This window comes from Ranitomeya variabilis, chromosome 1 (assembly GCF_051348905.1).
Source record: "Ranitomeya variabilis isolate aRanVar5 chromosome 1, aRanVar5.hap1, whole genome shotgun sequence".
NCBI lineage: Eukaryota > Metazoa > Chordata > Amphibia > Anura > Dendrobatidae > Ranitomeya > Ranitomeya variabilis.
Genome location: NC_135232.1, coordinates 1178073 through 1195410, shown reverse-complemented (window position 1 = coordinate 1195410; position 17338 = coordinate 1178073). Strand labels below are relative to the sequence as shown.

Here is a 17338-nt window from a genome sequence, read left to right as displayed (position 1 = left end):
GGCAGCAGATGACAGGAAGCAGAGATTGTACCAGTAAAGCAATTGTTGCAGGATGATGAGCAGCAGATGACAGGAAGCAGAGATTGTACCAGTAAAGCAATTGTTGCAGGATGATGAGCAGCAGATGACAGGAAGCAGAGATTGTACCAGTAAAGGAATTGTTGCAGGATGATGGGCAGCAGACGACAGGAAGCAGAGATTGTACCAGTAAAGGAATTGTTGCAGGATGATGGGCAGCAGATGACAGGAAGCAGAGATTGTACCAGTAAAGGAATTGTTGCAGGATGATGGGCAGCAGATGACAGGAAGCAGAGATTGTACCAGTAAAGGAATTGTGGCAGGATGATGGGCAGCTGATGACATGAAGCAGAGATTGTACCAGTAAAGGAATTGTTGCAGGATGATGGGCAGCAGATGACAGGAAGCAGAGATTGTACCAGTAAAGCAATTGTTGCAGGATGATGAGCAGCAGATGACAGGAAGCAGAGATTGTACCAGTAAAGCAATTGTTGCAGGATGATGAGCAGCAGATGACAGGAAGCAGAGATTGTACCAGTAAAGGAATTGTTGCAGGATGATGGGCAGCAGATGACAGGAAGCAGAGATTGTACCAGTAAAGCAATTGTTGCAGGATGATGAGCAGCAGATGACAGGAAGCAGAGATTGTACCAGTAAAGCAATTGTTGCAGGATGATGAGCAGCAGATGACAGGAAGCAGAGATTGTACCAGTAAAGGAATTGTTGCAGGATGATGGGCAGCAGATGACAGGAAGCAGAGATTGTACCAGTAAAGGAATTGTTGCAGGATGATGGGCAGCAGATGACCGGAAGCAGAGATTGTACCAGTAAAGGAATTGTTGCAGGATGATGGGCAGCAGATGACAGGAAGCAGAGATTGTACCAGTAAAGGAATTGTTACAGGATGATGAGCAGCAGATGACAGGAAGCAGAGATTGTACCAGTAAAGGAATTGTTACAGGATGATGAGCAGCAGATGACAGGAAGCAGAGATTGTACCAGTAAAGGAATTGTTACAGGATGATGAGCAGCAGATGACAGGAAGCAGAGATTGTACCAGTAAAGGAATTGTGGCAGGATGATGGGCAGCTGATGACATGAAGCAGAGATTGTACCAGTAAAGGAATTGTTGCAGGATGATGGGCAGCAGATGACAGGAAGCAGAGATTGTACCAGTAAAGCAATTGTTGCAGGATGATGAGCAGCAGATGACAGGAAGCAGAGATTGTACCAGTAAAGCAATTGTTGCAGGATGATGAGCAGCAGATGACAGGAAGCAGAGATTGTACCAGTAAAGGAATTGTTGCAGGATGATGGGCAGCAGATGACAGGAAGCAGAGATTGTACCAGTAAAGGAATTGTTGCAGGATGATGGGCAGCAGATGACCGGAAGCAGAGATTGTACCAGTAAAGGAATTGTTGCAGGATGATGGGCAGCAGATGACAGGAAGCAGAGATTGTACCAGTAAAGGAATTGTTACAGGATGATGAGCAGCAGATGACAGGAAGCAGAGATTGTACCAGTAAAGGAATTGTTACAGGATGATGAGCAGCAGATGACAGGAAGCAGAGATTGTACCAGTAAAGCAATTGTTGCAGGATGATGGGCAGCAGATGACAGGAAGCAGAGATTGTACCAGTAAAGGAATTGTTGCAGGATGATGGGCAGCAGATGACAGGAAGCAGAGATTGTACCAGTAAAGGAATTGTTGCAGGATGATGGGCAGCAGATGACAGGAAGCAGAGATTGTACCAGTAAAGGAATTGTGAAAGGAAGATGGGCAGCAGATGACAGGAAGCAGAGATTGTACCAGTAAAGGAATTGTGGCAGGATGATGGGCAGCAGATGACAGCAAGCAGAGATTGTACCAGTAAAGGAATTGTTGCAGGATGATGGGCAGCAGATGACAGGAAGCAGAGATTGTACCAGTAAAGGAATTGTTGCAGGATGATGGGCAGCAGATGACAGGAAGCAGAGGTTGTACCAGTAAAGGAATGTTGCAGGATGATGGGCAGCAGATGACAGGAAGCAGAGATTGTACCAGTAAAGGAATTGTGGCAGGAAGATGGACAGCAGATGACAGGAAGCAGAGATTGTACCAGTAAAGGAATTGTTGCAGGATGATGGGCAGCAGATGACAGGAAGCAGAGATTGTACCAGTAAAGGAATTGTTGCAGGATGATGGGCAGCAGATGACAGGAAGCAGAGATTGTACCAGTAAAGGAATTGTTGCAGGATGATGGGCAGCAGATGACAGGAAGCAGAGATTGTACCAGTAAAGGAATTGTTGCAGGATGATGGGCAGCAGATGACAGGAAGCAGAGATTGTACCAGTAAAGGAATTGTGGCAGGATGATGGGCAGCTGATGACATGAAGCAGAGATTGTACCAGTAAAGGAATTGTTGCAGGATGATGGGCAGCAGATGACATGAAGCAGAGATTGTACCAGTAAAGCAATTGTTGCAGGATGATGAGCAGCAGATGACAGGAAGCAGAGATTGTACCAGTAAAGCAATTGTTGCAGGATGATGAGCAGCAGATGACAGGAAGCAGAGATTGTACCAGTAAAGCAATTGTTGCAGGATGATGAGCAGCAGATGACAGGAAGCAGAGATTGTACCAGTAAAGGAATTGTTGCAGGATGATGGGCAGCAGATGACAGGAAGCCGAGATTGTACCAGTAAAGGAATTGTTACAGGATGATGAGCAGCAGATGACAGGAAGCAGAGATTGTACCAGTAAAGGAATTGTTGCAGGATGATAGGCAGCAGATGACAGGAAGCAGAGATTGTACCAGTAAAGGTATTGTGGCAGGAAGATGGGCAGCAGATGACAGGAAGCAGAGTGTTGTGAATTCTGTTTGTGGGCTCCCTCTGGTGGCTACTGGTGGTACTGGCTGACTTCTGTCTTCTATCTCCAGTGCACCTGTTCCCATCAGGAAATGGGAGTTTCCTATATAGTCTGGCTTTTCAGTCATACACTTGCCGGCTATCAATGTTACCAGAGTCCCTCTGTTGCTTGCTACCTGCTCCAAAGCCTGCTGATTCAGCTAAGTTGGATTTTCCTGTCCTTGTTAGCTTTTGTCTGTTTTTGTCCAGCGTGCATTTATATGAATCTTGCTGCTGGAAGCTCTAGTGAACTGAAATGACCACTCCGGTGTCATGAGTTGATATCGGAGTTCAAAGTTATTTCAGGATGGTATTTTATAGGGTTTTGAGTTGACCGCGAAGTCCTCTTTTGTATTTTCTGATATCTAGCTAGTGGGCCTCTCTTTGCTGAACCTGTATTCATACTACGTATGTGTTTTCCTCTTAACTAACCTTCATTATATGTTGGGGGCTACTATCGCTTTTGGGGTTTCCCTGGAGGCAAGCCAGGTCTGTGTTTCCTCTACTAGGGGTAGCTAGATCTCCGGCTGGTGCGAGACGTCTAGGGATAAAACGCAGGTACGTTCCCCGGCTATTGTTAGTTGAGCGTTAGGTTCAGCATCGCGGTCAGCTTAGATTCCATCTTGCTAGAGCTAGTCCTGATTTTGCCTATTTCCCTGCCATTGGGAACCATGACAGTATAGCCGGCCGATAATGTGTTAAATGTATTGGCTGAAGAAAGAGAGAAAAGAAGTCTTTGAAACCTTTTTTTTTTTTTTTTTTTTTTTTTACTCTGAAGCTCTGTTTAGCCATAATTGCAGTCTGCTGCTTTTCCCTCCTCTTAATCCCTGAATGGCTCAGATCTCAGCTGTTGAGAAATGGATATCCAGAGTTTGGCTTCAAATCTGAATAATCTTGCTTCTAAGGTTCAAAATATACAAGATTTTGTCATACATGCTCCTATGTCTGAACCTAAAATTCCTACACCAGAGTTTTTTTCTGGAGATAGATCTCGTTTTTTGAATTTTAAGCACAATTGTATCTTTCTCTGAGACCTCACTCCGCTGGAAACCCCGCTCAGCAGGTTAAGATTGTAATATCTTTCCTGCGGGGCGACCCTCAGAATTGGGCATTTGCATTGGCGCCAGGGGATCCTGCGCTGCTCAATGTGCATGCTGGGGTTGCTTTATGAGGAACCTAATTTGGAGATTCAGGCTGAAAAAGCCTTGATAGCCCTCTCTCAAGGGCAAGATGAAGCTGAAATATATTGTCAAAAATTTCGAAAATGGTCTGTGCTTACTCAGTGGAATGAGTGCGCCCTGGCGGCGAATTTCAGAGAGGGTCTCTCTGATGCCATTAAAGATGTTATGGTGGGGTTTCCTGCGCCCACAGGTCTGAATGAGTCCATGACAATGGCTATTCAGATTGATCGGCGTTTACGGGAGCGCAAACCTGTGCACCATTTGGCGGTGTCTTCTGAGCAGGCACCGGAGAATATGCAATGTGATAGAATTCTGTCCAGAAGCGAACGGCAGAATTATAGGCGTAAAAATGGGTTGTGCTTCTATTGTGGTGATTCTGCTCATGTTATATCAGCGTGCTCTAAATGCACAAAAAAGGTTGATAAGTCTTTTGCAATTAGCACTTTACAGTCTAAGTTTATTTTGTCTGTGACTTTGATTTGTTTGTTATCATCTATTACCGTGGATGCCTATGTGGGTTCTGGCGCCGCCCTGAGTCTTATGGATTGGTCCTTTGCCAGGCGCTGTGGGTTTAGTCTAGAGCCTCTGGAAGTCCCCATCCCTTTGAAGGGTATTGACTCAACACCATTGGCTAGGAATAAACCACAATACTGGACACAAGTGACTATGTGTATGACTCCAGACCATCAGGAGGTGATTCGCTTCCTTGTGTTGTATAACTTGCATGATGTCTTAGTGCTTGGATTGCCATGGTTACAAACTCATAACCCAGTCCTCGACTGGAAAACAATGTCTGTGTTAAGCTGGGGATGTTGGGGGGCTCATGGGGAAGTACCTTTGGTTTCCATTGCTTCATCTACTCCCTCTGAGGTTCCGGCATTTTTGTCTGACTACTGTGATGTTTTTGAGGAGCCTAAACTTAGTTCGCTCCCTCCTCACCGGGATTGCGATTGTGCTATAGATTTGATTCCTGGCAGCACATTTCCTAAAGGTCGTTTGTTCAATCTGTCAGTGCCTGAGCATGCTGCTATGCGAGAGTATATTAAGGAGTCCTTGGAAAAGGGACATATCCGTCCATCCTCATCCCCTTTAGGAGCAGGTTTTTTTTTCGTGGGTAAGAAAGATGGTTCCCTGAGGCCTTGTATAGATTATCGCCTTCTGAATAAGATTACAATCAAATATCAGTACCCATTGCCATTACTGACGGATTTGTTTGCTCGAATAAAGGGGGCTAAGTGGTTCTCTAAGATTGACCTTCGGGGTGCGTATAATTTGGTGCGGATTAAGCAGGGAGATGAGTGGGAAAACTGCATTTAATACGCCCGAGGGCCATTTTGAGTATTTGGTAATGCCTTTTGGTCTTTCTAATGCCCCTTCAGTCTTTCAGTCCTTTATGCACAATATTTTCCGTGAATATCTGGATAAATTTATAAATGTGTATTTGGATGATATTTTGATTTTTTCGGATGACTGGGAGTCTCATGTTCAACAAGTTAGGAAGGTTTTTCAGGTTTTGCGGGCTAATTCTTTGTTTGTAAAGGGTTCAAAGTGTATTTTTGGGGTTCAGAAGATCTCTTTTTTGGGGTACATTTTTTTCCCCTTCTTCTATTGAGATGGATCCTGTTAAGGTTCGGGCTATTTGTGATTGGACGCAACCTACTTCCCTTAAGAGCCTTCAGAAATTTTTGGGCTTTGCTAATTTCTATCGTCGATTCATAACTGGTTTTTCAAGTGTTGTTAAGCCTCTGACTGATTTGACTAAGAAGGGTGCTGATGTTGCCAATTGGTCCCCTGCTGCCGTGGAGGCCTTTTGGGAGCTTAAGCGCCGCTTTTCTTCTGCCCCTGTGTTGCGTCAGCCTGATGTTTCTCTCCCTTTTCAGGTCGAGGTTGATGCTTCCGAGATCGGAGCGGGGGCGGTTTTGTCGCAGAGAAGTTCCGATTGCTCAGTAATGAGACCATGTGCGTTCTTTTCTCGAAAATTTTCGCCCGCCGAGCGAAACTATGATGTTGGTAATCGGGAGCTCTTGGCTATGAAGTGGGCATTTGAGGAGTGGCGTCATTGGCTTGAGGGGGCTAGACATCAGGTGGTGGTATTGACCGACCACAAGAATTTGATTTATTTTGAGTCTGCCAGGCGCCTGAATCCTAGACAGGCGCGCTGGTCATTGTTTTTCTCTCGGTTTAATTTTGTGGTCTCATACCTACCAGGTTCAAAAAATGTGAAGGCAGATGCCCTTTCTAGGAGTTTTGAACCTGACTCCCCTGGTGATTCTGAGCCTACGGGTATCCTTAAGGATGGGGTGATATTGTCTGCTGTCTCCCCAGACTTGCGACGTGCTTTGCAGGAGTTTCAGGCGGATAGGCCTGATCGTTGTCCGCCTGGGAGACTGTTTGTTCCAGATGAGTGGACCAGTAGAGTCATCTTGGAGGTTCATTCTTCTGCGTTGGCAGGCCACCCTGGAATCTTTGGTACCAGAGATTTGGTGGCTAGGTCCTTCTGGTGGCCTTCCCTATCTCGGGATGTGCGTACTTTTGTGCAGTCTTGTGATGTTTGTGCTCGGGCCAAGCCTTGCTGTTCTCGGGCTAGTGGATTGTTGTTGTCCTTGCCTATTCCGAAGAGGCCTTGGACGCACATCTCTATGGACTTTATTTCGGATCTCCCTGTTTCTCAGAAAATGTCCGTCATCTGGGTGGTGTGTGACCGTTTTTCTAAAATGGTTCATTTGGTTCCCTTGCCCAAATTGCCTTCTTCATCTGAGTTGGTTCCTCTATTTTTTCAGAATGTGGTTCGTTTACATGGTATCCCGGAAAACATCGTTTCTGACAGGGGATCCCAATTTGTGTCTAGATTTTGGCGGGCGTTCTGTGCCAGGATGGGCATTGATTTGTCTTTTTCGTCTGCATTCCATCCTCAGACGAATGGCCAGACGGAGCGAACTAATCAGACCTTGGAGACTTATTTGAGGTGTTTTGTGTCTGCTGATCAGGATGACTGGGTTGCCTTTTTGCCGTTGGCAGAATTTGCCCTCAATAATCGGGCTAGTTCTGCCACTCTGGTTTCTCCTTTCTTTTGCAATTCGGGGTTTCACCCTCGTTTTTCATCTGGTCAGGTGGAATCTTCGGATTGTCCTGGAGTGGACACGATGGTGGATAGACTGCATCAGATTTGGAGTCATGTGGTGGACAATTTAAAGTTGTCCCAGGAGAAGACTCAGCGGTTTGCTAATCGTCATCGTCGTGCGGGTCCTCGTCTTCGTGTTGGGGACTTGGTGTGGTTGTCTTCTCGTTTTGTTCCTATGAAGGTCTCTTCTCCTAAGTTTAAACCTCGGTTCATAGGTCCTTATAAGATTTTGGAGATTCTTAATCCTGTATCTTTTCGTTTGGACCTACCAGCATCTTTCACTATTCATAATGTCTTCCATCGGTCGTTGTTGCGGAGGTACGAGGTACCGGTTGTTCCTTCCGTGGAGCCTCCTGCTCCTGTGCTGGTGGAGGGTGAATTGGAGTATGTTGTGGAGAAGATTTTGGACTCTCGCGTTTCCAGACGGAGACTTCAATATTTAGTTAAATGGAAGGGATACGGTCAGGAAGATAATTCTTGGGTGACTGCCTCTGATGTCCATGCCTCTGATTTGGTCCGCGCCTTTCATAGGGCTCATCCAGATCCCCCTGGTGGTTCTCATGAGGGTTCGGTGCCCCCTCTTCAAGGGGGGGGGTACTGTTGTGAATTCTGTTTGTGGGCTCCCTCTGGTGGCTACTGGTGGTACTGGCTGACTTCTGTCTTCTATCTCCAGTGCACCTGTTCCCATCAGGAAATGGGAGTTTCCTATATAGTCTGGCTTCTCAGTCATACACTTGCCGGCTATCAATGTTACCAGAGTCCCTCTGTTGCTTGCTACCTGCTCCAAAGTCTGCTGATTCAGCTAAGTTGGATTTTCCTGTCCTTGTTAGCTTCTGTTTATTTTTGTCCAGCGTGCATTTATATGAATCTTGCTGCTGGAAGCTCTAGTGAGCTGAAATGACCACTCCGGTGTCATGAGTTGATATCGGAGTTCAAAGTTATTTCAGGATGGTATTTTTTAGGGTTTTGAGTTGACCGCGAAGTCCTCTTTTGTATTTTCTGCTATCTAGCTAGTGGGCCTCTCTTTGCTAGTGGGGGTGCACGCGTCACGGAAGATAAGCGTCGTGATACCGCAGTTATTTCATGGCAGTTAGTCAGGGCAGGAGTCAGGTAACCCACACCCTGCTCACCTTTCTATCCATGTGCTTTATACCTATCCTCCTATGCTCCCTTGCAATCCACATTCACCGCCCAATCCCCTCCACCACGACTCATACACATCAGCTCCTCACTGCTTCCATCTCCCATGTACAGCACCCATGCACTTCTCACTATCCTGGAAAAACCTCAGCCCATCTTACCCAAACACACTGCACAAAAAAACTACAAACATTTCAAAAAACTACTTGCTTTTTATCTTGTTACTCCTACTGATTTCGGGGGACATATCCCCCAACCCCGGTCCCCCATCCCCCAACCTCAACCGCTACCCTATCTCATATCAAAACCATACTAACCTTATTAATATTACTTGCAGTCCCTCACCTCTCTCTTTCAATTGTGCCCTTTGGAATCCACGGTCTGTATGTAACAAGCTCCCTTTCCTGCACAACTACTTTCTGAACAACTCTCTGAATCTGTTGGCCCTCACTGAAACCTGGATCCAGGACTCTGACACTGTCTCCCCTGCTGCCATTTCCCATGGTGGCTTACAATTCTCCCATTCCCCAAGACCCACCAACAGACCTGGTGGTGGAGTCGGCATACTCTTGTCCCCCCAATGCACGTTCCAGGTTATACCCCCAGTTTCTTCACTTTCGTTCCCTTCTTTTGAGGTCCACACCATCAGGCTCTTCCGTCCCCTCTCCCTCAGAGTAGCGGTCATATACCGGCCCCCAGGCTCACCTACCCACTTCCTGGACGACTTCTCAGCCTGGCTGCCGCACTTCATGTCCTCAGAACTACCAACCCTTATCCTGGGAGACTTCAACATTCCCATCAACAGCCCCACTTCCACATCTGTATCCCAGCTTCTATCACTAACCACTTCTCTCGGCCTCTCACAGCTCTCAACCTCTGAAACACACAAAGACGGTAACACCCTGGACCTGGTCTTTGTCCGGCTCTGTTCAATCTCCTACCTAGATAACTCACCACTTCCCCTCTCTGACCACAGCATTCTCTCCTTCACACTCACAACTCCTCGCCCACCCCAGCACTCTCCTACCTACCACACATTCAGAAATCTACATGCCATTAACCCTCACACACTTTCAGACTCCCTACACTCATCATTGTCCCCAGTCTCCTCTTGTTCCTGTCCTGATCTGGCTGTACATCACTACAACGACACTCTTAGAAGCCCCCTGGACCAAGTAGCTCCCCTCACCCTCAGAACCTCCAAACACAGAGTGAAACAGCCCTGGCTCACATCGCAAACCCGATTTCTCCAGCGATTCTCCAGGTGTGCTGAACGCTTATGGAGGAAAACTCGCACCCCAGAAGACTTCTTACACTTCAAATTTATGTTAAGGACCTATAACTCTGCCCTTCACCTTGCCAAACAGACCTACTTCACCACCCTGATCTCCTCACTATCCAACAACCCCAAGAAACTTTTTGACACATTTCACTCCCTCCTCAGACCAAAAGCACAAGCCCCTATCACAGACATTTGTGCTGATGACCTGGCCTCCCACTTTATAGAGAAAATAGACAATATCCGTCAGGAAATCCGCTCCCAGACACCAAGTGCAATGACTCCCATCCCTCCCTGCATCTCCCCTGGCTCACTCTCCACTTTCGATCCCATCACAGAAGAAGAAGTCTCCAAGCTCCTCTCCTCGTCCGACTACATGCACCACCGACCCCATTCCCTCACACCTCCTCCAGTCTCTCTCTCCAGTCGTCACAACTCACCTAACTACAATCTTTAATCTCTCCCTCTCCTCTGGCATTTTCCCCTCCTCCTTCAAACACTCTATCATTACTCCATTACTAAAAAAACCCACCCTTGACCCATCATGCGCAAACAACTACAGACCGGTCTCCAATCTACCCTTCATCTCTAAACTCCTGGAGCGCCTGGTCTACTCCCGCCTTACCCGTTACCTCTCCACTCATTCCCTCCTAGACCCTTCACAGTCCGGGTTCCGCCCCCTACATTCGACAGAAACTGCACTCATCAAGGTGACCAATGACCTTCTGACAGCAAAATGTAACGGTGACCACTCTCTGCTCATTCTCCTCGATCTTTCTGCAGCTTTCGACACTGTTGACCACCCTCTCCTACTCTCTAGGCTCCAGTCACTAGGCATTAAGGACACTGCTCTCCCCTGGTCCTCCTATCTTTCTGACCGCTCCTTCAGTGTTCTGTTCTCCGGCTCCACTTCATCTCCTCTTCCTCTCACTGTCGGGGTACCTCAGGGCTCAGTCCTTGGCCCCCTCCCTCTACACGGCCCCAATTGGACAGACCATCAGCAGATTTGGCTTTCAGTACCATCTTTATGCTGATGACACACAACTATACACATCATCCCTGACCTTACCCCCGCTGTACTACAGAACGCCACTGACTGTCTGTCTGCAGTCTCTAACATCATGTCCGCTCTCTATCTGAAGCTCAACCTCTCCAAAACTGAACTTCTTCTGCTCCCGCCATCTACTAACCTCCCTAAATCTGACATTTCCCTCTCCGTGGGTGGCACCATAATAACACCCCGGCAGCAGGCGCTCTGTCTGGGTGTCATGTCTGACTCCGATCTCTCCTTCACCTACCACATACAATCTCTTGCCCGCTCGTGCCGCTTACACCTAAAGAACATCTCTAGAATCCGCCCTTTTCTCACCACGGAGACAACAAAAACTCTCACTGTCGCCCTAATCCACTCCCGCCTGGACTACTGCAACTCTCTTTTAATTGGCCTCCCCCTCACGCGACTTTCCCCTCTCCAGTCTATCCTTAATGCAGCAGCCAGGGTCGTCCATCTGGCTAATCGTTACTCGGACGTGTCCGCTCTTCGCCAGTCATTACACTGGCTGCGCATTCATTACAGGATACAATTCAAAGTACTTGTTCTCACCCACAAAGCTCTCCACAGTGCGGCACCCCCTTACATCTCCTCCCTCATTTCTGTCTATCGGCCTAGCTGACCGCTGCGCTCTGCAAACGACTTTCGACTAACCTCTGCACTAATCCGTACCTCCCACTCCCGACTCCAAGACTTCTCCCGTGCTGCGCCAATCCTCTGGAATGCTCTACCCCAAGATATTAGGACCATCCACAACTTGCATAGCTTTAGGCGCTCACTCAAAACTCATTTGTTCAGAGCGGCCTACCACGTTCCCTAATCAGTCATTTTATGTTTGTGTGTGTGTGTAACCCATTCACTACTTCCATCTACCCCCATTCCCTGAAGATGGCTGGACCATCATTGTAAATACATCATTGTAAATACACACCTGTACTTTGTACCTCCCCACCTCATTGTAGATTGTAAGCTCTCACGAGCAGGGGCGGCTTATTGTGCTTTATTGCTGTATTGTTAACATTGTTACCTATGATTGTTGTTTGAAACTGTTAAACTGTAAAGCGCTGCGGAATATGTTGGCGCTATATAAATAAAGATTATTATTATTATTTGCTGAACCTGTATTCATACTACATATGTGTTTTCCTCTTAACTAACCGTCATTATATGTTGGGGGCTACTATCGCTTTTGGGGTTTCTCTGGAGGCAAGCCAGGTCTGTGTTTCCTCTACTAGGGGTAGCTAGATCTCCGGCTGGTGCGAGACGTCTAGGGATAAAACGCAGGTACGTTCCCCGGCTATTGTTAGTTGTGCGTTAGGTTCAGCATCGCGGTCAGCTTAGATTCCATCTTCCTAGAGCTAGTCCTGATTTTGCCTATGTCCCTGCCATTGGGAACCATGACAGCAGAGATTGTACCAGTAAAGCAATTGTTGCAGGATGATGGGCAGCAGATGACAGGAAGCAGAGATTGTACCAGTAAAGGAATTGTGGCAGGAAGATGGGCAGCAGATGACAGGAAGCAGAGATTGTACCAGTAAAGGAATTGTGGCAGGATGATGGGCAGCAGATGACAGGAAGCAGAGATTGTACCAGTAAAGGAATTGTTGCAGGATGATGGGCAGCAGATGACAGGAAGCAGAGATTGTACCAGTAAAGGAATTGTTGCAGGATGATGGGCAGCAGATGACAGGAAGCAGAGATTGTACCGTTAAAGGAATTGTTGCAGGATGATGGGCAGCAGATGACAGGAAGCAGAGATTGTACCAGTAAAGGAATTGTTACAGGATGATGGGCAGCAGATGACAGGAAGCAGAGATTGTACCTGTAAAGGAATTGTGGCAGGAAGATGGGCAGCAGATGACAGGAAGCAGAGATTGTACCTGTAAAGGAATTGTGGCAGGATGATGGGCAGCAGATGACAGGAAGCAGAGATTGTACCAGTAAAGGAATTGTGGCAGGAAGATGGGCAGCAGATGACAGGAAGCAGAGATTGTACCAGTAAAGGAATTGTGGCAGGATGATGGGCAGCAGATGACAGGAAGCAGAGATTGTACCTGTAAAGGAATTGTGGCAGGATGATGGGCAGCAGATGACAGGAAGCAGAGATTGTACCAGTAAAGGAATTGTGGCAGGAAGATGGGCAGCAGATGACAGGAAGCAGAGATTGTACCAGTAAAGGAATTGTTGCAGGATGATGGGCAGCAGATGACAGGAAGCAGAGATTGTACCAGTAAAGGAATTGTTGCAGGATGATGGGCAGCAGATGACAGGAAGCAGAGATTGTACCGTTAAAGGAATTGTTGCAGGATGATGGGCAGCAGATGACAGGAAGCAGAGATTGTACCAGTAAAGGAATTGTTGCAGGATGATGGGCAGCAGATGACAGGAAGCAGAGATTCTACCAGTAAAGGAATTGTTGCAGGATGATGGGCAGCAGATGACAGGAAGCAGAGATTGTACCAGTAAAGGAATTGTGGCAGGATGATGGGCAGCAGATGACAGGAAGCAGAGATTGTACCAGTAAAGGAATTGTGGCAGGATGATGGGCAGCAGATGACAGGAAGCAGAGATTGTACCAGTAAAGGAATAGTTGCAGGATGATGGGCAGCAGATGACAGGAAGCAGAGAATGTACCGTTAAAGGAATTGTTGCAGGATGATGGGCAGCAGATGACAGGAAGCAGAGATTATACCAGTAAAGGAATTGTTACAGGATGATGGGCAGCAGATGACAGCAAGCAGAGATTGTACCAGTAAAGGAATTGTGGCAGGAAGATGGGCAGCAGATGACAGGAAGCAGAGATTATACCAGTAAAGGAATTGTTACAGGAAGATGGGCAGCAGATGAAGGAAGCAGAGATTGTACCAGTAAAGGAATTGTTGCAGGATAATGGGCAGCAGATGACAGGAAGCAGAGATTATACCAGTAAAGGAATTGTTACAGGAAGATGGGCAGCAGATGAAGGAAGCAGAGATTGTACCAGTAAAGGAATTGTTGCAGGATAATGGGCAGCAGATGACAGGAAGCAGAGATTGTACCGTTAAAGGAATTGTTGCAGGATGATGGGCAGCAGATGACAGGAAGCAGATTTTGTACCAGTAAAGGAATTGTTGCAGAATGATGGGCAGCAGATGACAGGAAGCAGAGATTGTACCAGTAAAGGAATTGTTGCAGAATGATGGGCAGCAGATGACAGGAAGCAGAGATTGTACCAGTAAAGGAATTGTGGCAGGATGATGGGCAGCAGATGACAGGAAGCAGAGATTGTACCTGTGTGAAGAGAGGAGATGGATGTTAATTCCCGGCCGTTGAAATGACTGCGGCGTCTCGATGCTTAGCTGCCGTGATGCTTTGCTGCAGGGATGCGCGTTCCTGACCCCACACACATGCACCCCTTAAGATGCTACTAAATGTGTTGTGCTGATTGTTACATCTGATATATCAGGAGGAAGATCCGACTAAGAATAAAGTGAAGGAGGAGACAGAAGAGGAGGCGATGACGAGGGGGGATCAGCCGTGTGTGAGTGACGGGAAGGAGGAGATTCCGGGAGATGTTTCCACAGGTGTGTAATAATGATACACAAACCAGGCAACATTTTTAGAACTGTGGGTAGATTAGAGCACTAAGTAGTGCCAAAAAATCCCACAACCAAAGCCGCAGACCAACTCCATACAAGCCATTTAGAAAAGGAGTACCAACAGAGCATAAAAGTGGTGCAAAAGTTAATATTTTATTAATTTAACAAGCTTAAAGTGCATGATAAATACAGACATAGTACAAAAAGGATGGTTAAAATGGAAAGTGAGTGTCCACCGGTGCAAGCTGCCACATATGTATATATCCTACTGAATATAACAATAGAAAAAGCAGCCAAAAGTGCACAATAGAGATCGATCTGTGGGTAAAACAGTGATCCACAGCCTCAGATAATAATCAAAAAACGGCACTTACCAATAAATTGTAAGAGGGCAGTGTACACCAGGTAGGACTCAACCAGGAGATGTGTGTGATAATGACCGGCGTCTGTGATTTTGATGACCGCTGTGTAATAATGACCGGCGTCTGTGATGATGATGATGATGATGACCGGCATGTGATATCGTAGTAAAATCTCTGACATGGATGGAAACAGGGCTCAAGTGACACAGGAACATCATGGGGAAGACGCCTGGGAACATCATGGGGAAGGCGCCTGGGAACATCATGGGCAAGACGCCTGGGAACATCATGGGCAAGACGCCTGGGAACATCATGGGCAAGACGCCCGGGAACATCATGGGCAAGACGCCCGGGAACATCATGGGGAAGACGCCCGGGAACATCATGGGGAAGACGCCCGGGAACATCATGGGGAAGACGCCCGGGAACATCATGGGGAAGACGCCTGGGAACATCATGGGGAAGACGCCTGGGAACATCATGGGGAAGACGCCTGGGAACATCATGGGGAAGACGCCTGGGAACATCATGGGGAAGACGCCTGGGAACATCATGGGGAAGACGCCTGGGAACATCATGGGCAAGACGCCTGGGAACATCATGGGGAAGACGCCCGGGAACATCATGGGGAAGACGCCCGGGAACATCATGGGGAAGACGCCTGGGAACATCATGGGGAAGACTCCCGGGAACATCATGGGGAAGACGCCTGGGAAAATCATGGGGAAGACGCCTGGGAACATCATGGGGAAGACGCCTGGGAACATCATGGGGAAGACGCCTGGGAACATCATGGGGAAGACGCCTGGGAACATCATGGGGAAGACGCCTGGGAACATCATGGGGGAAGACGCCTGGGAACATCATGGGCAAGACGCCTGGGAACATCATGGGCAAGACGCCTGGGAACATCATGGGGAAGACGCCCGGGAACATCATGGGGAAGACGCCCGGGAACATCATGGGGAAGACGCCTGGGAACATCATGGGGAAGACTCCCGGGAACATCATGGGGAAGACGCCTGGACACATCTGACTCCCAGGTCACTACTACAAACAATGTTGTCAGAGTATTGCGGAACTTTTACGGACTGACAATAAAACATACAAAACCGCAGATACAATAGATTTTACAGGGATAAAAGGTTAGGAAACATTCATCCCTGTATGGCAAAATTAAAAGAGAAAAATAACCCTCCTCCACCCCTTAGGCGCTATGTTCACACTATTTTTACTGCATTTTTGCGCTTTTTCAATGGTGAAAAAAACACTGTAAAATCACTGAAAGACTTGACATGCTGCTTCTTTAAAAAAATGCAGCAGTTTTCCATTTGTCTAGAAAAAAAAGGAATCGTGTGCATGAGATTTCTGAACTTTTGGGACTCGTAGACTGCTGAAGACCTATCAAAAATGAGAAGGAGGGAATGCAACTCCCCCTGGAATATACGTAGAATAGGGCCTCAGAAAACCTTTCATTTAGAAGGAGTGGGACTTCTGAGGCCAACAACAAGGAGTCCCAGGGGCACGGGATACAACTAGCACAAGGACCTTCAGGCATCGGACTCCAGCTATGGTGGGCGCCAGTTCCTCCTGTGCCGGCTCAGAGCCTCAGGCAGCCCACAAGGCTTCAAATAGATCAAAACTGGGGGTTCAAAACATTTCTTTTATCTCCTTGGAGACCTTCCCAATGAATATTCATGTGGGGAAAGTTCTCCAACCCATCCTGGGGACAGAACACCACCATTCCTTTGTCCATTTATTCACACAGGAGTTACATTTGGCTCTTTCTCCCATTGTATGACGGCATCTTTATTTTTATTTTACACGGAGTTGGCTCAGATCTGAGGTTATGTGCACATGTTCAGGAATTCATGCAGAAAATTCCTGTGGAAATCCGGACATTTCTGCCAGATTTCCGCATGAAATCCGCATGCGTTTTTTGCGCGGTTTTGACGCGTTTTTTGCACGTTTTTTCCTGGACATTTCCCAATGCAATAGACAGTCGGAAATCCGTGAAAAAAAACGCAAAATTAATAAACCGGTTCATTATTTTTCCGCATGCGTTTTTCATGTGGAAAAACGCACATCATGTGCACAGAAATTGCGGATTCCATTATAAATGATGGGATGCTTAATGTATGCAGATTATTTGCAGTTTTATAGCGTTTTTATAGCGCAAAAACGTTAAAAAACCGCAAATAATCTGCAACGTGTGCACATAGCCTAAGGCTTGCAGGCCGCAGTCACTTCTCCCTCCCTGCTTAAGATTATTCCGGGGGTTTTATTGCTGCCGGGGTCATGATAACTAATAGGCGGATCTGTATTCCCATGCACCCGTTTCCACCCTAAAATGATTATACAGTTCATGTTTTTTTTATTTTTCTTGTTCTCCTCCTTCTGCACCATATCAACAGCGTTATCATGCGGCCCTTGCTCCACATTTTTTTGAGTGCCCTCAATTACACATTTTGAAGGGCCATCAGGCAGCACTCACTCATAATTTTTTGAGCGCCATCAGGTGGCACTTAGTCATACATTTTGGAGAGTCAGCAGGCGGCCCCGCACTAAATTCATTTTCAGGGCTACATATTTTATTTATAAAAAATAACACCGTACAGTTTGCAGGTGGGAGCACAACAAACATGCTCATCCATGAGTCCCAGGAGACAAGTGATCCCACACTTGGACACTTGAGGAACGAGTCTTTACATTTCCATT

General features: G+C 47.0%; 1 protein-coding gene across 2 annotated transcripts in view; it reads left to right on the top strand.

The window, feature by feature from the left end:
- Positions 1-17338, top strand: part of LOC143801457 (uncharacterized) — a 418090-nt gene that overhangs the window by 378254 nt on the left and 22498 nt on the right. Inside the window, exon 6 of one of the 2 annotated variants that reach the window (XM_077281251.1) lies at positions 14126-14243. The exons of the other annotated variant lie outside the window; for it this stretch is intronic. Coding sequence (XP_077137366.1) covers positions 14126-14243 — 118 coding nt within the window. The remainder of the gene's footprint in view (positions 1-14125; positions 14244-17338) is intronic. 2 annotated transcript variants of the gene reach the window in all.